The sequence below is a fragment of the Pecten maximus genome, chromosome 11 (genome assembly GCF_902652985.1).
Source record: "Pecten maximus chromosome 11, xPecMax1.1, whole genome shotgun sequence".
Lineage (NCBI taxonomy): Eukaryota > Metazoa > Mollusca > Bivalvia > Pectinida > Pectinidae > Pecten > Pecten maximus.
In genome coordinates, this window is record NC_047025.1 from 24,592,458 (window position 1) to 24,607,983 (window position 15,526).

The 15,526-nt window shown below is 34.4% G+C and overlaps 1 protein-coding gene across 1 annotated transcript in view; it reads right to left on the minus strand.

Moving 5' to 3' along the window:
• LOC117337436 (cleavage and polyadenylation specificity factor subunit 5-like) overlaps window positions 1-14,040 on the minus strand; it is a 60,480-nt gene extending 46,440 nt beyond the window's left edge. The window contains exons 1-6 of the mRNA XM_033898420.1: window positions 13,900-14,040; window positions 12,590-12,790; window positions 11,948-12,011; window positions 10,824-10,913; window positions 10,059-10,134; window positions 9,412-9,526 (exon numbers count right to left, since the gene is read on the minus strand). Of these exons, the coding sequence (XP_033754311.1) occupies window positions 9,412-9,526; window positions 10,059-10,134; window positions 10,824-10,913; window positions 11,948-12,011; window positions 12,590-12,790; window positions 13,900-14,015 (662 nt within the window). The 5' untranslated portion in view covers window positions 14,016-14,040. The remainder of the gene's footprint in view (window positions 1-9,411; window positions 9,527-10,058; window positions 10,135-10,823; window positions 10,914-11,947; window positions 12,012-12,589; window positions 12,791-13,899) is intronic.
• Between the last annotated feature and the right edge of the window lie 1,486 nt (window positions 14,041-15,526).

Here is a 15,526-nt window from a genome sequence, read left to right on the forward strand (position 1 = left end):
TGATGGAAAGTCTAAAAATTAGATAAAAACGTAAAACCCTAGCAAATGCCAGATGGACCCTTCTGACTCATGACTGATTAGTGTAAAACTGCCAACCATGTCTTTCATTGTATGCAAATGGGGCTTAATTTCTTCATTATTTCTTGAGGCACTGAAATCATAGGAAGTTCCCCCAATCCACTTTTTGCCTAGTAATTAATGACAGCCTAACATCTAAGCCAGAAAAAAATGATGGGAGTTGTCACCGATTCTGTATGCACTTGAGATGATTTTCGTGCCGTTGAGGGGCAGAACAGGAAAGGAACAGGATTAGGTGGGACCAAGGCGGATGGGGACGATGGGGAGTAGAAGATGGGTAGGTGTGACTCATCCAACATGTCCATATCACTCTGGTCAGATCGCTGCATCTCTAGGGGCACGGCTTAATAACTGTCACAACAGACATGTGTCTTTAATTTGGATTTGTGAGGATCTGGTGCATCGGGTGAGACAATTGTCTGGCACTCTGTCTGTCGCCTTTCACAAGTCTATGCTTGTCAGACGACAGACAGTGCTGCGCGCCCCGTATGAGTGCACGCGGAGGCGCAGACGGAGGCGACAGCAAAGCACCCATGGGGAATGCTTACGAGACTGGAGGCCCTTTGGCCCCGGTGATGTATACGGTATACAGCTGTACATATTCACACCATGGGGGGTCAGACCGCTCACACAAGTACTTGATGCCTGTAATTAATGGACATGCAGAGAAGAGGCCAAAGGGGCCTGTTTATCTCTTGGACTCTCCACAGTACATTTCTGAAAAGGTCACAAGAAAGAACAAATATGCCATCATTACATGTCCAGCGTCTCCTGTAACATCGGTACTGTTATTTTACCATCCAGCAGCATTGCCCTTCTATTTATTTGTTTTACAAAAATATCAGATATTTTGTGTGTATAAGACTTTGATTTTATCACACAAGAGTAGAACTAAATCTTGTTTTATAGAAAGACACACACTCGTAATTTAAAAGTCAACTGTAAAAAAAAAAAATTGATATTTTGTTTTACTCTTTGTTGATAATGTTATAGGAAATTTTGTTAAATAGATCCTGACATCTGTAAATTGTTAATTTTGTAGGCAGCTATATATGTCTTGATGACACAATCCTGAGACTCCCTATATGTAAATTTTGATAATCTATAGATGTTTTTTTTAAAAGGAAATCTTCAATTGTGATTTGTAATTTAAATTTTTTTTGAATTTGTATATATGATTTTGATGGAATCTTTAATTGATCTGTATTTCTTTTTCAATTGTTGACTGTCTCTTGTCTATGGTTTTGATGGAAATTGATCTGTACATCATTGACATTTTTGACTGAAGATGATTTTGATGGAAATCTTCAGTTGATTTTTAAAGATCTTTTAATTTTTGACAATCTGTTGATTATCTTAATAGAAATCTTCAACTGATCTGCAAAATTCTTTTAATCTTTGTATGCAGATGATTTCATAGGATACTTTGGCAACTATAATACAAATACAACAATATTACCTACTTGTGATGGCAAATTAATTGGAACTAAGAATCACTGTTTAATTATTGATGTTTGATAATTGTTTTATATTAAACTTCCTCTTTACAGCAAGCAGGATAAGGTTTTTTTACTGTTGTCTTCTGAGATATGATAGAGTCAGGCAATTTATAATTACATGTAACTTGAGTGGGGATCAACATCAACAAAACGTTTCATAATGTTCTGAAAATTAATGAACTAATATTTTGAGTACTGGTTTGCCAAACTAATGTTCTGGGTTGAATCATTATTAATGCAACTATGTTAATTACAAAAATATATAAATATTGATTATTTTTTATTTTTTCTGTATATAACTTTAAACAAAAGTGAAACCTCTTTTAATCTTGAAGCACATTATATATAGACTCTGATTTCAAGTTTCAATTTTATGCTCAAGATAAGTTCTGTTCTCCTTTTTTTCTTTGCGATCAGACTTATATTCCGTACCAATGCCAATTCCTGTCTGGCATTAATTGGCAGGATTTGGAATTACCTCACGAGGAGATTGTAAGTACTTACATTTTCTAAATATCAGTACAGTACAACATTACCAACAGTTTCCTGTGGCTTATTCCAGGTAGAATCCAAACAACCCATCACTGTACACAATAGGAATTTTACCAATTATTGAGACACAACGACAACGACACCCAGACAATATCATTCAGTCTGATTATAACAAAGATTGAAACTTTGCTGGATTCACAGACACTTTTTAAAATGAAATAATTAACTTAGATGAAACTGATAATGTTAATTAAGGTATTACAGTTTGGAAGTAGGTAATAAAGGAACTTTGAACTAAAAATTGAAGTGGTAAAGTTTTATAATATATTACTGAGCGTCTGGGTCTAAGGGAGGTAATTGGGTAACCACCAGGTAATGATATTTCACAACTGTAGTACAAGTACATGAGTGCCAACTAGTGTTCTTATCAAATCTGAGAACATTAGTCCCCAAGGCTGCAAAAACTTATTTTTGTAATATTAAGTATTTTCTCAAGTCTGGAAGTCTTTTCTCATACAGCTTGTACTAAAAACCAGAAAATGTCTGTAAGACATAAATGCCCTTGCTGCCACTTGAAACCCTGAAACACAGTTTGGGGAGGATCGCATGAGCAGTTCAGAGATTAGCTAGTTAGATTGTATTGGAATGGGACAGAACGGGACAAGACGGACATGGGTAACACTTAATGCCCCTAGCCCCATTTCAAGGCGGGGGCCTAAAAACACATGTTTTTCAATTCCCATGTATGTATGGTCAGACAGAATACCTGGGTAATTATTTCAATACTAAAAGAACGCAAATACTGACAAATGGACAGAGTGCAAACCTGTAGGCCCCTCCAGTAGTATCAGTGGTTAATTAGACTATATATATAGATAGTTAAAAGACATGTTTGGTTTGGTTTTGCACGGTTAACGTCCTATCAATATAGCTATGGACATTTAATGACAGCCTCCGCTGTGTGCGAGATGCATGTGCGTAGTGTATGTGTTTTGGAAGACTGTTGTATATTCCTGTTTGTCACTTTTTGTGATAGCGTGTAACTTTATGGTGGTTCCTCAATGAAGCATACTGCCAAAGACATCCAACAGAACACCTCATCTAGTCGCATTGTACTGACAATGGACGAACCAGTCATCCCACTCCTAAACTGCTGAGCATTAATTATAAGCAGGCGTATTAACTACCATTTTTATAGACTCTCGTACAGTTGTATATCTCAGCCAGGGGACAGAACCCAAAGTTTTCCTCGCAGGGGAGAATGCTCAACTTAAGGCCAAAATTAAGGCAGTGTCCAGGGAAACATCAGGAAGAAGAAAGTTGTTTAGGAAGAAGAGAAAAGACATGTTAGAAAAAATTATAATAAAAAAATAATTCATTCAGTGACCTTTTAACAAGTATAAACAGATAAAACTAAAATAAAATGATGGCTTAAGTGGAAACTGAGATATTGAAATAAAAGTACAAGATTCTTTCCAGATACTAAAACAGAATTAGCTGTATTTATCCACAAATAAGCCCCTGCATGCCTGCAAATTTTTGCAGAAGCGTAATTTTAAAATACAAAGTGGTTCACTTTGATAAACCCTCTCAAAACTTGAATACTTAACTTTTATACTAGGGAAGGGAGTTTATTTTAAGATAAATACAGTATTCTAAATTGTCTGAATTTTCAACCAAAAAAGTTTGTGAAAGCCAAATTTAAATGACCAAGAAAAATAAATCACTTGAATTGAGTAGAAAAGTCACATGACTCAGAATGTGAATAGCAGTCACATGACTCATGTTGGATGGTCATTTTTCTCCACAAACACTTTTAGATATTTTCTAAAGGGAGTATGTCAGTAATGACTCAATAGTAAATGATTCACAACTTTTTCCCAGCAGACAGTTTAACAGCACTCAGGAAAAATAATCACAAAGACATCACCCATCATTTTCAGAAATTGTACCAAGTTGATTTTTTTTTGATAGAATCATTAATTAAACTGTACTGAGATTAGTTAATTAAATGATAATGGCTTATTGTAATTAACTCAGGATTTTCTCTCTAAATACACAATATTGTTTTTATATTTATATTCCAAGCTCATGTAAATCTTATATCTATTAATTACCTATATAGAATTTGCTATCAGAAAAGACGTTGCATGTATCGGAAGGTCTATTCCCAGAACTGTCATTCACCAGTAGCATGTACACCGGTACCTCACACCACGAGCTGTTCTCAGATTTATTTAGCCAGACAGACAAACCTTATTTCCAAATAACAAACCATACTATAAATCCAACTTCTATCTGTATTGAAATAACCTCTATATAAGTCCTCTGTATTAAACTTTTATCACTTCGTTCAGATTAAATATTCAAACTGGTCTGATGGGACAGCAGTCTTACATTACAAACCACAACATCTGTTGACACTATCACTACAACCTAGAATTGAACAATATGGTATTCCAAATTTTAGCTCTTTCATGTTTCCTATTTCAACTTAAACATGCTCAAAATGTAACAAGGCTAGCTATTGTAATAATATTGATGTCACAATAACAAAGTAACATTCCGGGATCCTTACAACATGATGTCACAATAAAGTAACATTCCTGGATCCTTACAACATGATGTCACAATAACAAAGTAACATCCCTGGATCCTTACAACACGATGTTACAATAAAGTAACATCCCTGGATCCTTACAACATGATGTCACAGAAAAGTAACATTCCTGGATCCTTTCAACATGATGTCACCATAAAGTAACATTCCTGGATCCTTACAACATGATGTCACAGAAAAGTAACATTCCTGGATCCTTTCAACATGATGTCACAATAAAGTAACATTCCTGGATCCTTACAACATGATGTCACAATAAAGTAACATCCTGGATCCTTACAACATGATGTCACAATAAAGTAACATCCCTGGATCCTTACAAAATGATGTCACAGAAAAGTAACATTCCTGGATCCTTTCAACATGATGTCACAGAAAAGTAACATTCCTGGATCCTTACAACACGATGTCACAATAAAGTAACATCCCTGGATCCTTACAACATGATGTCACAATAAAGTAACATTCCTGGATCCTTACAACATGATGTCACAATAAAGTGACATCCCTGGATCCTAACAACATGATGTCACAATAAAGTAACATCCCTGGATCCTTACAACATGATGTCACAGAAAAGTAACATCCCTGGATCCTTACAACATGATGTCACAATAAAGTAACATCCCTGGATCCTTACAACATGATGTCACAATAAAGTAACATCCCTGGATCCTTACAACATGATGTCACAGAAAAGTAACACCCCTGAATCCTTACAACATGATGTCACAATAAAGTAACATTCCTGGATCCTTACAACATGATGTCACAATAAAGTAACACCCCTGGATCCTTACAACATGATGTCACAGAAAAGTAACATTCCTGGATCCTTACAACATGATGTCACAATAAAGTAACATTCCTGGATCCTTACAACATGATGTCACAATAAAGTAACATTCCTGGATCCTTACAACATGATGTCACAGAAAAGTAACATCCCTGGATCCTTACAAGGGAACAACCAACCAATTGAAAAAAATATATTTTTGAAACAGCCCCTGTGTATAGAACGTTGAGCCAAGGATAAAATGTCTGGCAGCCACTGATTGGCCAGTATGTTATGAAGTGAGAAAATAGATATGTAGCCTGATAGGTAACTATCAATAAGAAATGTTGATATAAATTTCTTAAGTCCGATTGGTTTTTTTCCCAAAAGTTCACGTAATAATAGTAAACAGGTAAACATTTAAGATTTTTGAGAATTTTTACTGCGAAATTCACCTATTTTCAAAATGGCTACCCTGGAGAAAATTTGAGCTGAAGGACGCAACTTTTTTTTTTGATTAGGTGTTATATCAGACCCTAAACTTTTGTTATAAACCATAATCGTCATATTCAATTCAAGAATTTGAATGAAATAATCCAAAACGTTAACACTAAGGTCTATGGGAAAACAATTGGTTGGTTGGTCTCTACATATAGCTACCGCATATGACATTTTGTGCCATCTAGCGTCCCTGGAAACCAGATGATGGGACCGACTAGCACATTTTCGGACGGGATTCTCATCTTGGAGGCATTGTAGCAGAATTTAGAGAGAAATTGAGATTCAGGGGGGATTGATGATGAAAATATGACACATGTAGTGTTACAAGGAGGACCATAGACCGGACAGATACGGACATACATTCTATATTTCAATTGTAGCGGTATATATCGTGGCTCGGGGTACGGTGGTATGCTGGTTGTACTGCTGGCACTACCCCGGTTCAATGTGTGGGTGTGTGTCTGGTTGTTCTGTTGTCACTACCCCGATTCGGTATTCGGTGATATGTTTGGTTGTTCTGTTGTCACTACCCCAGTTCAGTGTTTGGTGATATATCTGGTTATTTTTTGTTGTCACCTGCCCGGTTCCGTGTCTGTGTTTCGACTCTTTTATCTAAATAATGGCTCCACTCCTAATTTTTTTTCTCGTTCGGCCTTTTTTTCTTCGTTTTTTACAAAAAGACCAGAAATTAGGGGGTGGAGGAGATAACATTGAGTTATCTCCCCCTGATCTTTATTCTATATCTTATTTGTTTATATTTCTGAGTAGCACGATTTCTATACTTGGCTATTAACCAAAAGCCATCACTTTAAATTCAAAGCTTATCAAGATATTAAAATTTACATTTCAAAATTAACTCAATTTTAATGTGGTTTTCTCTTAAGAATTTCATATCCGGTACCAATAGAAGAATCAACCTACCAGCCTAAGACTTGCAGTCAGGCACTGCATATTTTAATAGCATATCCTATGGTTCTATCCTGTTCCAGAAAAGTTATCTTTGAAAAATGTGAAAGATGCTATAGGGAACAACCAACAAATTGAAAAAAATATATTTTTGAAACAGCCCCTGTGTATAGAACGTTGAGCCAAGGATAAAATGTCTGGCAGCCACTGATTGGCCAGTATGTTATGAAGTGAGAAAATAGATATGTAGCCTGATAGGTAACTATCAATAAGAAATGTTGATATAAATTTCTTAAGTCCGATTGGTTTTTTCCCCAAAAGTTCACGTAATAATAGTAAACAGGTAAACATTTAAGATTTTTGAGAATTTTTACTGCGAAATTCACCTATTTTCAAAATGGCTACCCTGGAGAAAATTTGAGCTGAAGGACCCAACTTTTTTTTTTGATTAGGTGTTATATCAGACCCTAAACTTTTGTTATATTAAAACCATAATCGTCATATTCAATTCAAGAATTTGAATGAAATAATCCAAAACGTTAACACTAAGGTCTATGGGAAAACAATTGGTTGGTTGGTCTCTACAACATGATGTCACAGAAAAGTAACATCCCTGGATCCTTACAACATGATGTCACAATAAAGTAACATCCTTGGATCCTTACAACATGATGTCACAATAAAGTAACATCCTTGGATCCTTACAACATGATGTTACATGCAAGCAAAGTCTGTCAGATAAAGGGGAGTAACTCTTATAGAATACCAATTTACCTCAGCTGAGTTAAATACATGATGACTGCAATCACAGCCTAGCATCTAAAGGGGAGCAACACTTCTACATCCAATGGGTTAAAATGTATTTAATTGTTGGCTGTTCATAAGGTGCAGCAATGGTAAGTTGGAAATACATGTATTTGTCATCAAGACCAAACATTTTTTTAATGTTTATATTAACTAAATAGAAGTGTTTTATCAATACCATCATCTGTATAAGCAAACTATTCATTTCATGTTTACCTATAACGATATGAATGTGCACAGGCTCCATGTTTAATTCTCCCAACTGCTGTCTGATTTACTGGGTACCTGTAGTCAGGGTCTGAATTTACTGATTAACAAATCTGATGTGTGTGAATAATGAACTCAGGTACATGTAAACCTGACATAGTCTACTCCCATACATATAGAAATGGGCCTTATATTCTAGCTTGAAATACAATTTCATATGAGTGAAATCAACCTTTTTTCATCATAATTTTGAGACAAGATGTTTTCATTTTGAGTGTGCAAAACATTGCTGGCATCTCCAAGAAATGAAACACACATCAACCTTACCATTACATTATCATTAGTAATTAGTAAACTTTCATTTTCAGAATCAATATATTCTTAATGCCAGCATGTAACATGCCAGAACCATTGATATCACAAGATTGTACTTTGACATTGTGGTCTCTATTAGAGCTACCAGAATACACCTCTCTTCTCAAAATATTTAACCTAGTCTTTCAACACCTACAAAATCAATACAGGCAATGGACCTCAATTTCCTTTCCTTGATAAGGGGGCATAACTCATATTGAAGATTCTTCTTTGAAAATTCCCTATAAGACAATGACAATTTTCTTTTCATCATCATCTCTTAGAACCGTAATCAACATATATAAAGTGTACCTTCCTATCTACAGTATAGGACATAGAACGCCAGTTTTGTTTCTTAAATGAATTCATTGTTGCCTACAAAACTACCTACAAATACACAACACATAGGGCCCTGTTTTACTACCTACAAATACACAACACATAGGGCCCCGTTTTACTACCTACAAATACACAACACATAGGGCCCCGTTTTACTACCTACAAATACACAACACATAGGGCCCCGTTTTACTACCTACAAATACACAACACATAGGGCCCCGTTTTACTACCTACAAATACACAACACATAGGGCCCCGTTTTACTACCTACAAATACATAACACATAGGGCCCCGTTTTACTACCTACAAATACACAACACATAGGGCCCCGTTTTACTACCTACAAATACACAACACATAGGGCCCCGTTTTACATTCCTGGGATCAGAGGGATTGCTCATTCATGATTCTCTTTAGTAAATTTCCTTAAAGGGCTATTCAGATATATACATAACATATAGAAGATGATAGTTATGTATTCTAAACTCTAAACCATCTTAAGTTATTTTCCTATTGGGTTAAATGTATATAAACCCCATTAACCATTAACCGTCTATAATCAAATATGAGTATTTATGCCCCCCCCCCCCCCCCCCCCCCCCCCCCCAATATAATCATGTCATAATCCACCTATTACTGGCCAATCAATTTTAGAAGAACTTCACAATAAAATGTTATAAGCTTAAAGAAAGAGTACAAAGACAAAACACGACTAAGAAAATTAAACTAAAAACAATAAAGTAACATTCCTTGATTCTTACAGCATGATGTCGCATAAAGATATCTTTAATATAACTGTTTTTGTTGTTACTTTTGTAAAGATTGCTCCTACCTGCTTAGGGCTTGTGGTAAACTGGATATGATTGGTCCATAGCCCGCTGAGTTGTCGTATAATTCAAACAGAGGAGCAGCTACTAATTTGTAATTCCTGGGTACCGCAAACAATGCTGAAATATGATATAAACTGAAGGTACATACAAACACACACACAGACAAGTTACTGAAAATCTCTGTTTTCTACATTTTTATAATCTTCTCCAGATTATGGCAGCCATGTATCAAGAGAGATGTTTTCATAATCTTCTCCAGATTATGGCAGCCATTTATCAAGAGAGATGTTTTCATAATCTTCTCCAGATGACGGTAGCCAATTATCAAGATAAATGTTTTTTTATAATCTTCTCCAGATTTAATTATGGTAGTCATTTATCAAGAGAGATGGTTTTATACCAGGTAACAGAGGAAAAATTGTTCTTGAAATTTGTCTTCTTGATTTCAATGCAGAGGTCATATTTTATATGTCAACAAAAAGTAATTTAATCTTTATGTGACACAATAACAATTACATCCAAACTTGTCCATATTTATCTAATTGCGTGTGTTCCAATGTTATAATGTTTGACAGATATTTTGAAAAATACTAATTTTCCTATTGTCAAATCAGGGGAATAAATGAGAAATAAATGTTTTCCATCTTACCTTTCTCTGGGAGCTGGACCAGAAAAAGCCTCTTGTGTTCTTTTGGCTTTGTGATGTGTGCTGGGATATAGGGATACTGAAATATCAAACAAAACAAAATTGTACTAGCAAATATTCCATTAATTATTTTATTAGTGCATTTTTCCCATTATAATTTGCCTTGGCAGAAATGATGCTACACAAAATCTGATGTCAATTGAAAATTTTAGCTTAAATAATTCCACAAATGGAAATGAAAACCAGCCAATATCGAAATGGGACAGAAATGCCACTGACATATTCAAAGGTAACAGGTAATTCATACTTATTACCTGTTACCTTTGAATGTTTTTTTTAGTTAAAGCACTTACTTTGAAGACAACTCATCCGTGTATTTTGCATTGGTAATATAAGCATATCACTAATGATGGGAATTGGTTGAAATTTCCAGATCGATCATCCGTTTTGTCTATCAAATCAATTAAACTTGATTAATCTTTAATTACCAGGGTTTCTTTCTTTGGTATTCAAACCTTGTTTTACATTACTTCCTAGTGCCTATTGTGCTGTTCTAGTGCTTTAAGTGTGTTTTATTATATAAGTGATAACCACAATCAAGCAACCAGTTTTTTTCCAATCCATTAATATTCTTACGTGTATCATGATGTCAGGTATTTCTAATGAAACTTTATTACAGATTCTTTACTCAATTAATTGGTCAAAAATCTAAAACAACTAATCGAAACACCATTACATATCACACCCACGATGCTATTAGAATTTTACCTGTGGTGGTTCAAAGTTAGGTCTCCACCAATTGCCTATCGTATCTTCAATGACCCACTCCATGGTACCACCATCTTGTCTTCCTAGTGTCTGGAAACAAAACAACATGTCTAGTTAGAAACAAATATTGAGAATATAGGAGTTTACCCCGACTAATCTAGATAAATATGTCTGGAAACAAAACAACATGTCTAGAAACAAATATTGAGAATATAGGAGTTTACTCCGACTAATCTAGATAAATATGTCTGGAAACAAAACAACATGTCTAGAAACAAATATTGAGAATATAGGAGTTTACCCCGACTAATCTAGATAAATATGTCTGGAAACAAAACAACATGTCTAGAAACAAATATTGAGAATATAGGAGTTTACCCCGACTAATCTAGATAAATATGTCTGGAAACAAAACAACATGTCTAGAAACAAATATTGAGAATATAGGAGTTTACCCCGACTAATCTAGATAAATATGTCTGGAAACAAAACAACATGTCTAGAAACAAATATTGAGAATATAGGAGTTTACCCCGACTAATCTAGATAAATATGTCTGGAAACAAAACAACATGTCTAGAAACAAATATTGAGAATATAGGAGTTTACCCCGACTAATCTAGATAAATATGTCTGGAAACAAAACAACATGTCTAGAAACAAATATTGAGAATGTAGGAGTTTACCCCGACTAATCTAGATAAATATGCACATTCCAACTGCAACCATGTGAAGTAGATTTTTCAACTTTCCAAGGTTGAAATTTTTCCACTGTATACAGCATAAAATTTATTTTTCATGGACACTACTTCAGTCATCGGGCGATCTCTGAACAATATTATAAAAATTAACAAAAAACTACATGATACAATGTTTCAATCAAGTTAAAGTTCTCAACTTTAAAATACAAAATGTATTATACTGCTCTGGACGAGATGCAGCTGGGGAAGTGTATAGATCTAAACCAGTCAAATTTACTCTCATTCAATACCATACTCCTTTTCTCTTTTTTCAAAAATTATCTTTTATTATCTGATGTGATCTCTAGAAAACTTAGTATGATGATGATCAATTATTCATTTACAATGTCAATTTTACCAGGTGAACAGTAATACAATATATACCTCTGTTAATAAACGTTTTAGTCCTTCCACTTGATCCTCTTGTGCATTCAGCTCGCCCCCAGGTCTACAAAATATATTTGTACTTATACAGTAAAGATAGTCTTAATCAGAGGCACTAGTTCTGAGTCTGTCAAACAATAGTTACAAATACATTTATTATTTGTATACGGCAATTCAAAGTGAGTTGCTCTACAAACATGGATGCATGGTAATATATATAATTATCACCTACATATACATGTTCAGATTCACTGCAATTACCACAAAAGCTCACTACCCGGTAATTATAAAGAGTGACAATTACCATAGGTGATTGATAACTTAAATTTATTTTCATCACTTTTCTTTTTTTTTATGTTCTGGTAGTTTATGTATGAAGAATTATCGTATTCAGGGACCATTCAAAGCAATTCAAGTACTCCAGCTATTAATGTGTGTCAGGTTTTTTTTCATCTATTTTCATGACTCATGCAACAACCTAAAATTACAGAGCATTCAATCCGCAAAAGTAAAGAATCAACTGATAGAACAGAACTAGAAATGATAATCGATTATAAATATCTCTAAATCAGTAAACTGATTTTACAATTTCCAGATATATATGTGATCTAATTTAAATCTGTCTAATCTTTATATACTCACAATTTGAAAAAGGTGGTGCCAAGCTGGAGGAGAAGCACATGGGGTAGTCCATGCTCGTGTACAATGAGGACCCCTTCCACTGATCGTCGCATCCCTATTTTATCAAAATCCTCCCTCATCCGAGCAAAACGTGCTGGCACAGAACTGTCTTTCTCATACAAAGGTTCTTTGGTTCCAAATGTGTAATTTGTCAGTGGATATCTAGGAAGATAATAATGTGGATTATATCACAAAATCACATTAAAAGTTACAAATTGCAGTCTTTTTCAAAACAAAGCAGAACAATTAATTGTCATATATCCAAAATTCTATAAATAATTATATAAGTTTTTATAGGACTGGGACTGTTTTCTTTTGGATTCATTTTTTATCTAATTTATTATGGTCTATGCCACAACCTAAGATTACAGAGCCTTCAATCTGCAGAAGTAGCTAGATGAAGTGGTATATTTTATACTAATGTTAAAGGAAAGGAAAATGCAACAAAGTCTTCGACCCCGTCGAAACATTATACCACTTCCATGGGTATTTAGTTGGGAGTCATATGTAATAGGTGAAGAAAAATGCTCTTCCAGACCTGGTATGAACCCGGGACCTCCAAACACAAGCCAGATGCTCTACCAATATTGAGCTACCTACACTAATGAAAACTCACAACAGCATTGAGCATGCTGATGTGCAAAACCCCCTTCCTGATTAGTTGACCAGATTACCTTACTAAATATACCTGTAGTGAAACGTTACTGTAGACTTTCACACTCGACACCTTATAAAGTTAATCAAGCTTGGCCTTATTTGCATCTTACACAATTAATTAAGCTTGGTCTTTTTTGCATAATTGATGGTCAGCTGTCCAACAGGAAATAAGAAAATTGAGTCCGATCTTACACATATTTTCATGTTTTATATAACTGCAGTTGTATCAATAATGTAGTTAAAGTAAAGTATACGTTTCTGTAACCTTTGGATAATATTGCATATAATAATGAATAATTTATGCATGTTCCACTTTTGCACTTTCAGTTTAATTACGAATTTCCCCGCCAAGAAATGCTATATTTTTGGCATAGCATTTACGTGCAAATCTAGTTTTGGAACGTCATGATTTTAATTACACATGAATATGTTCGAATTAAATCACAAGTGTTTCAGAGAAACAAGCAATAAAACCATCTATGAATGTAAATAAATGATAACAATTATTATTGTTTGTCGGTACAATGTAAGCTTGTACCGGTTTGTTTACAGCGGTTTGTTATGATACGATTTCGCAGAAGCACACATAATTTGAGTGATCATTTGATTCTTACAAGTCAATGGGTCTGTCCAAAGTTGTTGACGGATGTGTGATGCCATATTTCGCCGCATACGATGCTGTATTTGAGCTCTGTTTAGGCCAACCATGAGTTCTGCCGTGACTCGCCATGCTAGAAAACCACCGGAAACAAAGGAGCTGTGCAAAGTCGGGACACGCTAATATTGGGATAAAAAACGCGTTAGAAATTTATAGGATCGGACAGGACCGGGCCTTACAAGATACAAGAAACTTTATTCAGGAAACAATCAAGGTTTTGGGGGAAGCTACCTTTTTTCAGATAGGGGAAAATATTTAAATGTTTTGGTAAAATTCAACTATTGTAATTAGAGGCAGAAATTGCCGTAATCTTTTTAGTAAACCAACAGTTATCAAACAATTACATGTATCATGTGTAAATTTCAGAAAAGCATGTGTTTAGAACCGAAATTGCAGAAAGTTTTGTCAATCAAATTGAAGTATATAGAAATTATGCACTATTTTGAAAAGTTATTTCAATTTATTTCAATTCAACAGACCCTACTACTTGGTGTGGTCCTATAATAGAATTGATAACAACATGCAAATTAATTATAATATAGTCACAAAAAGAGAAGCAATAACAACACAAAATAGAAAGCAACAATTGCCTAAAACAGTACTTTTTTTCAGCTGTTCCTTAAAATTGACAGAGAATGGCACATATACTGTCTACATTGTAAGTGCCCATGATAACATTAAAATATTTTGGCTTCTCATAAAAAGGCTGAATTCAGGAATATTAAGTCTGTTTAATGAGTTGCAAAATAAAGATTTTGCATTATTCCTAAGATGTCGACTAGGTGAATGGTGAGATACAGAATTGATCAGATAAGAGCAGTCAAAGATGTTATGGACACATCATAGTTAAAAAGGAAAACAGTGTTGAAGTATTTCCATCGACATTCGAGACTTGCTAAATTAAAATGTTTACAAACATTTGTATAAGATTTGTTATCAAATCTTATTTTGGCTTTAAAACATTTTTTTTTAATCTTTGGACCATTTCTAAATGCTTGATAAAAGTGGACTGATAAGGAGGCCAGGTTTCTGCACAGTGCTCAAGTCTGCTTCTTACTAATGTAATATACAAAGTTCTAAAAACGGAAATACGTGTAAAATGGTATGTATCTAAAACCATCAAAATTGACAATAAACAATTTTGAGAAAATAATTTTTTTTTTTAAACCCGTCTATTTTGTAGCTCCGAAGGGGTTTTTTTGGCTTCAGAGAGGTTTATCTACCGGGGAATTTGCTCCTAGATTGATCCCAGTTACTAAGGATTACATATTTAAGGATTGAATCTTGATTTGGTCGATTTCATGGGGTCATGAATTGAGTTGCTCTTAAGACTTTAATGAACTGCAAAGCAGTTCATGTTGAATTTGTCTCAAGAGCAATTCGAATAGGTGATATCACTCATTCGAATAGATGATATCACTTATAAAATTTCATAAGTGATATCACCTATTCGAATAAGTGATATCACTTTAGAATCAATACAAACGACTGATATAGTTTTCCAAATTTTATAAGTGATATCACCTATTCGAATAGGTGATATCACTTAATGAAACGAATAGGTGATATCACTCATTCGAATA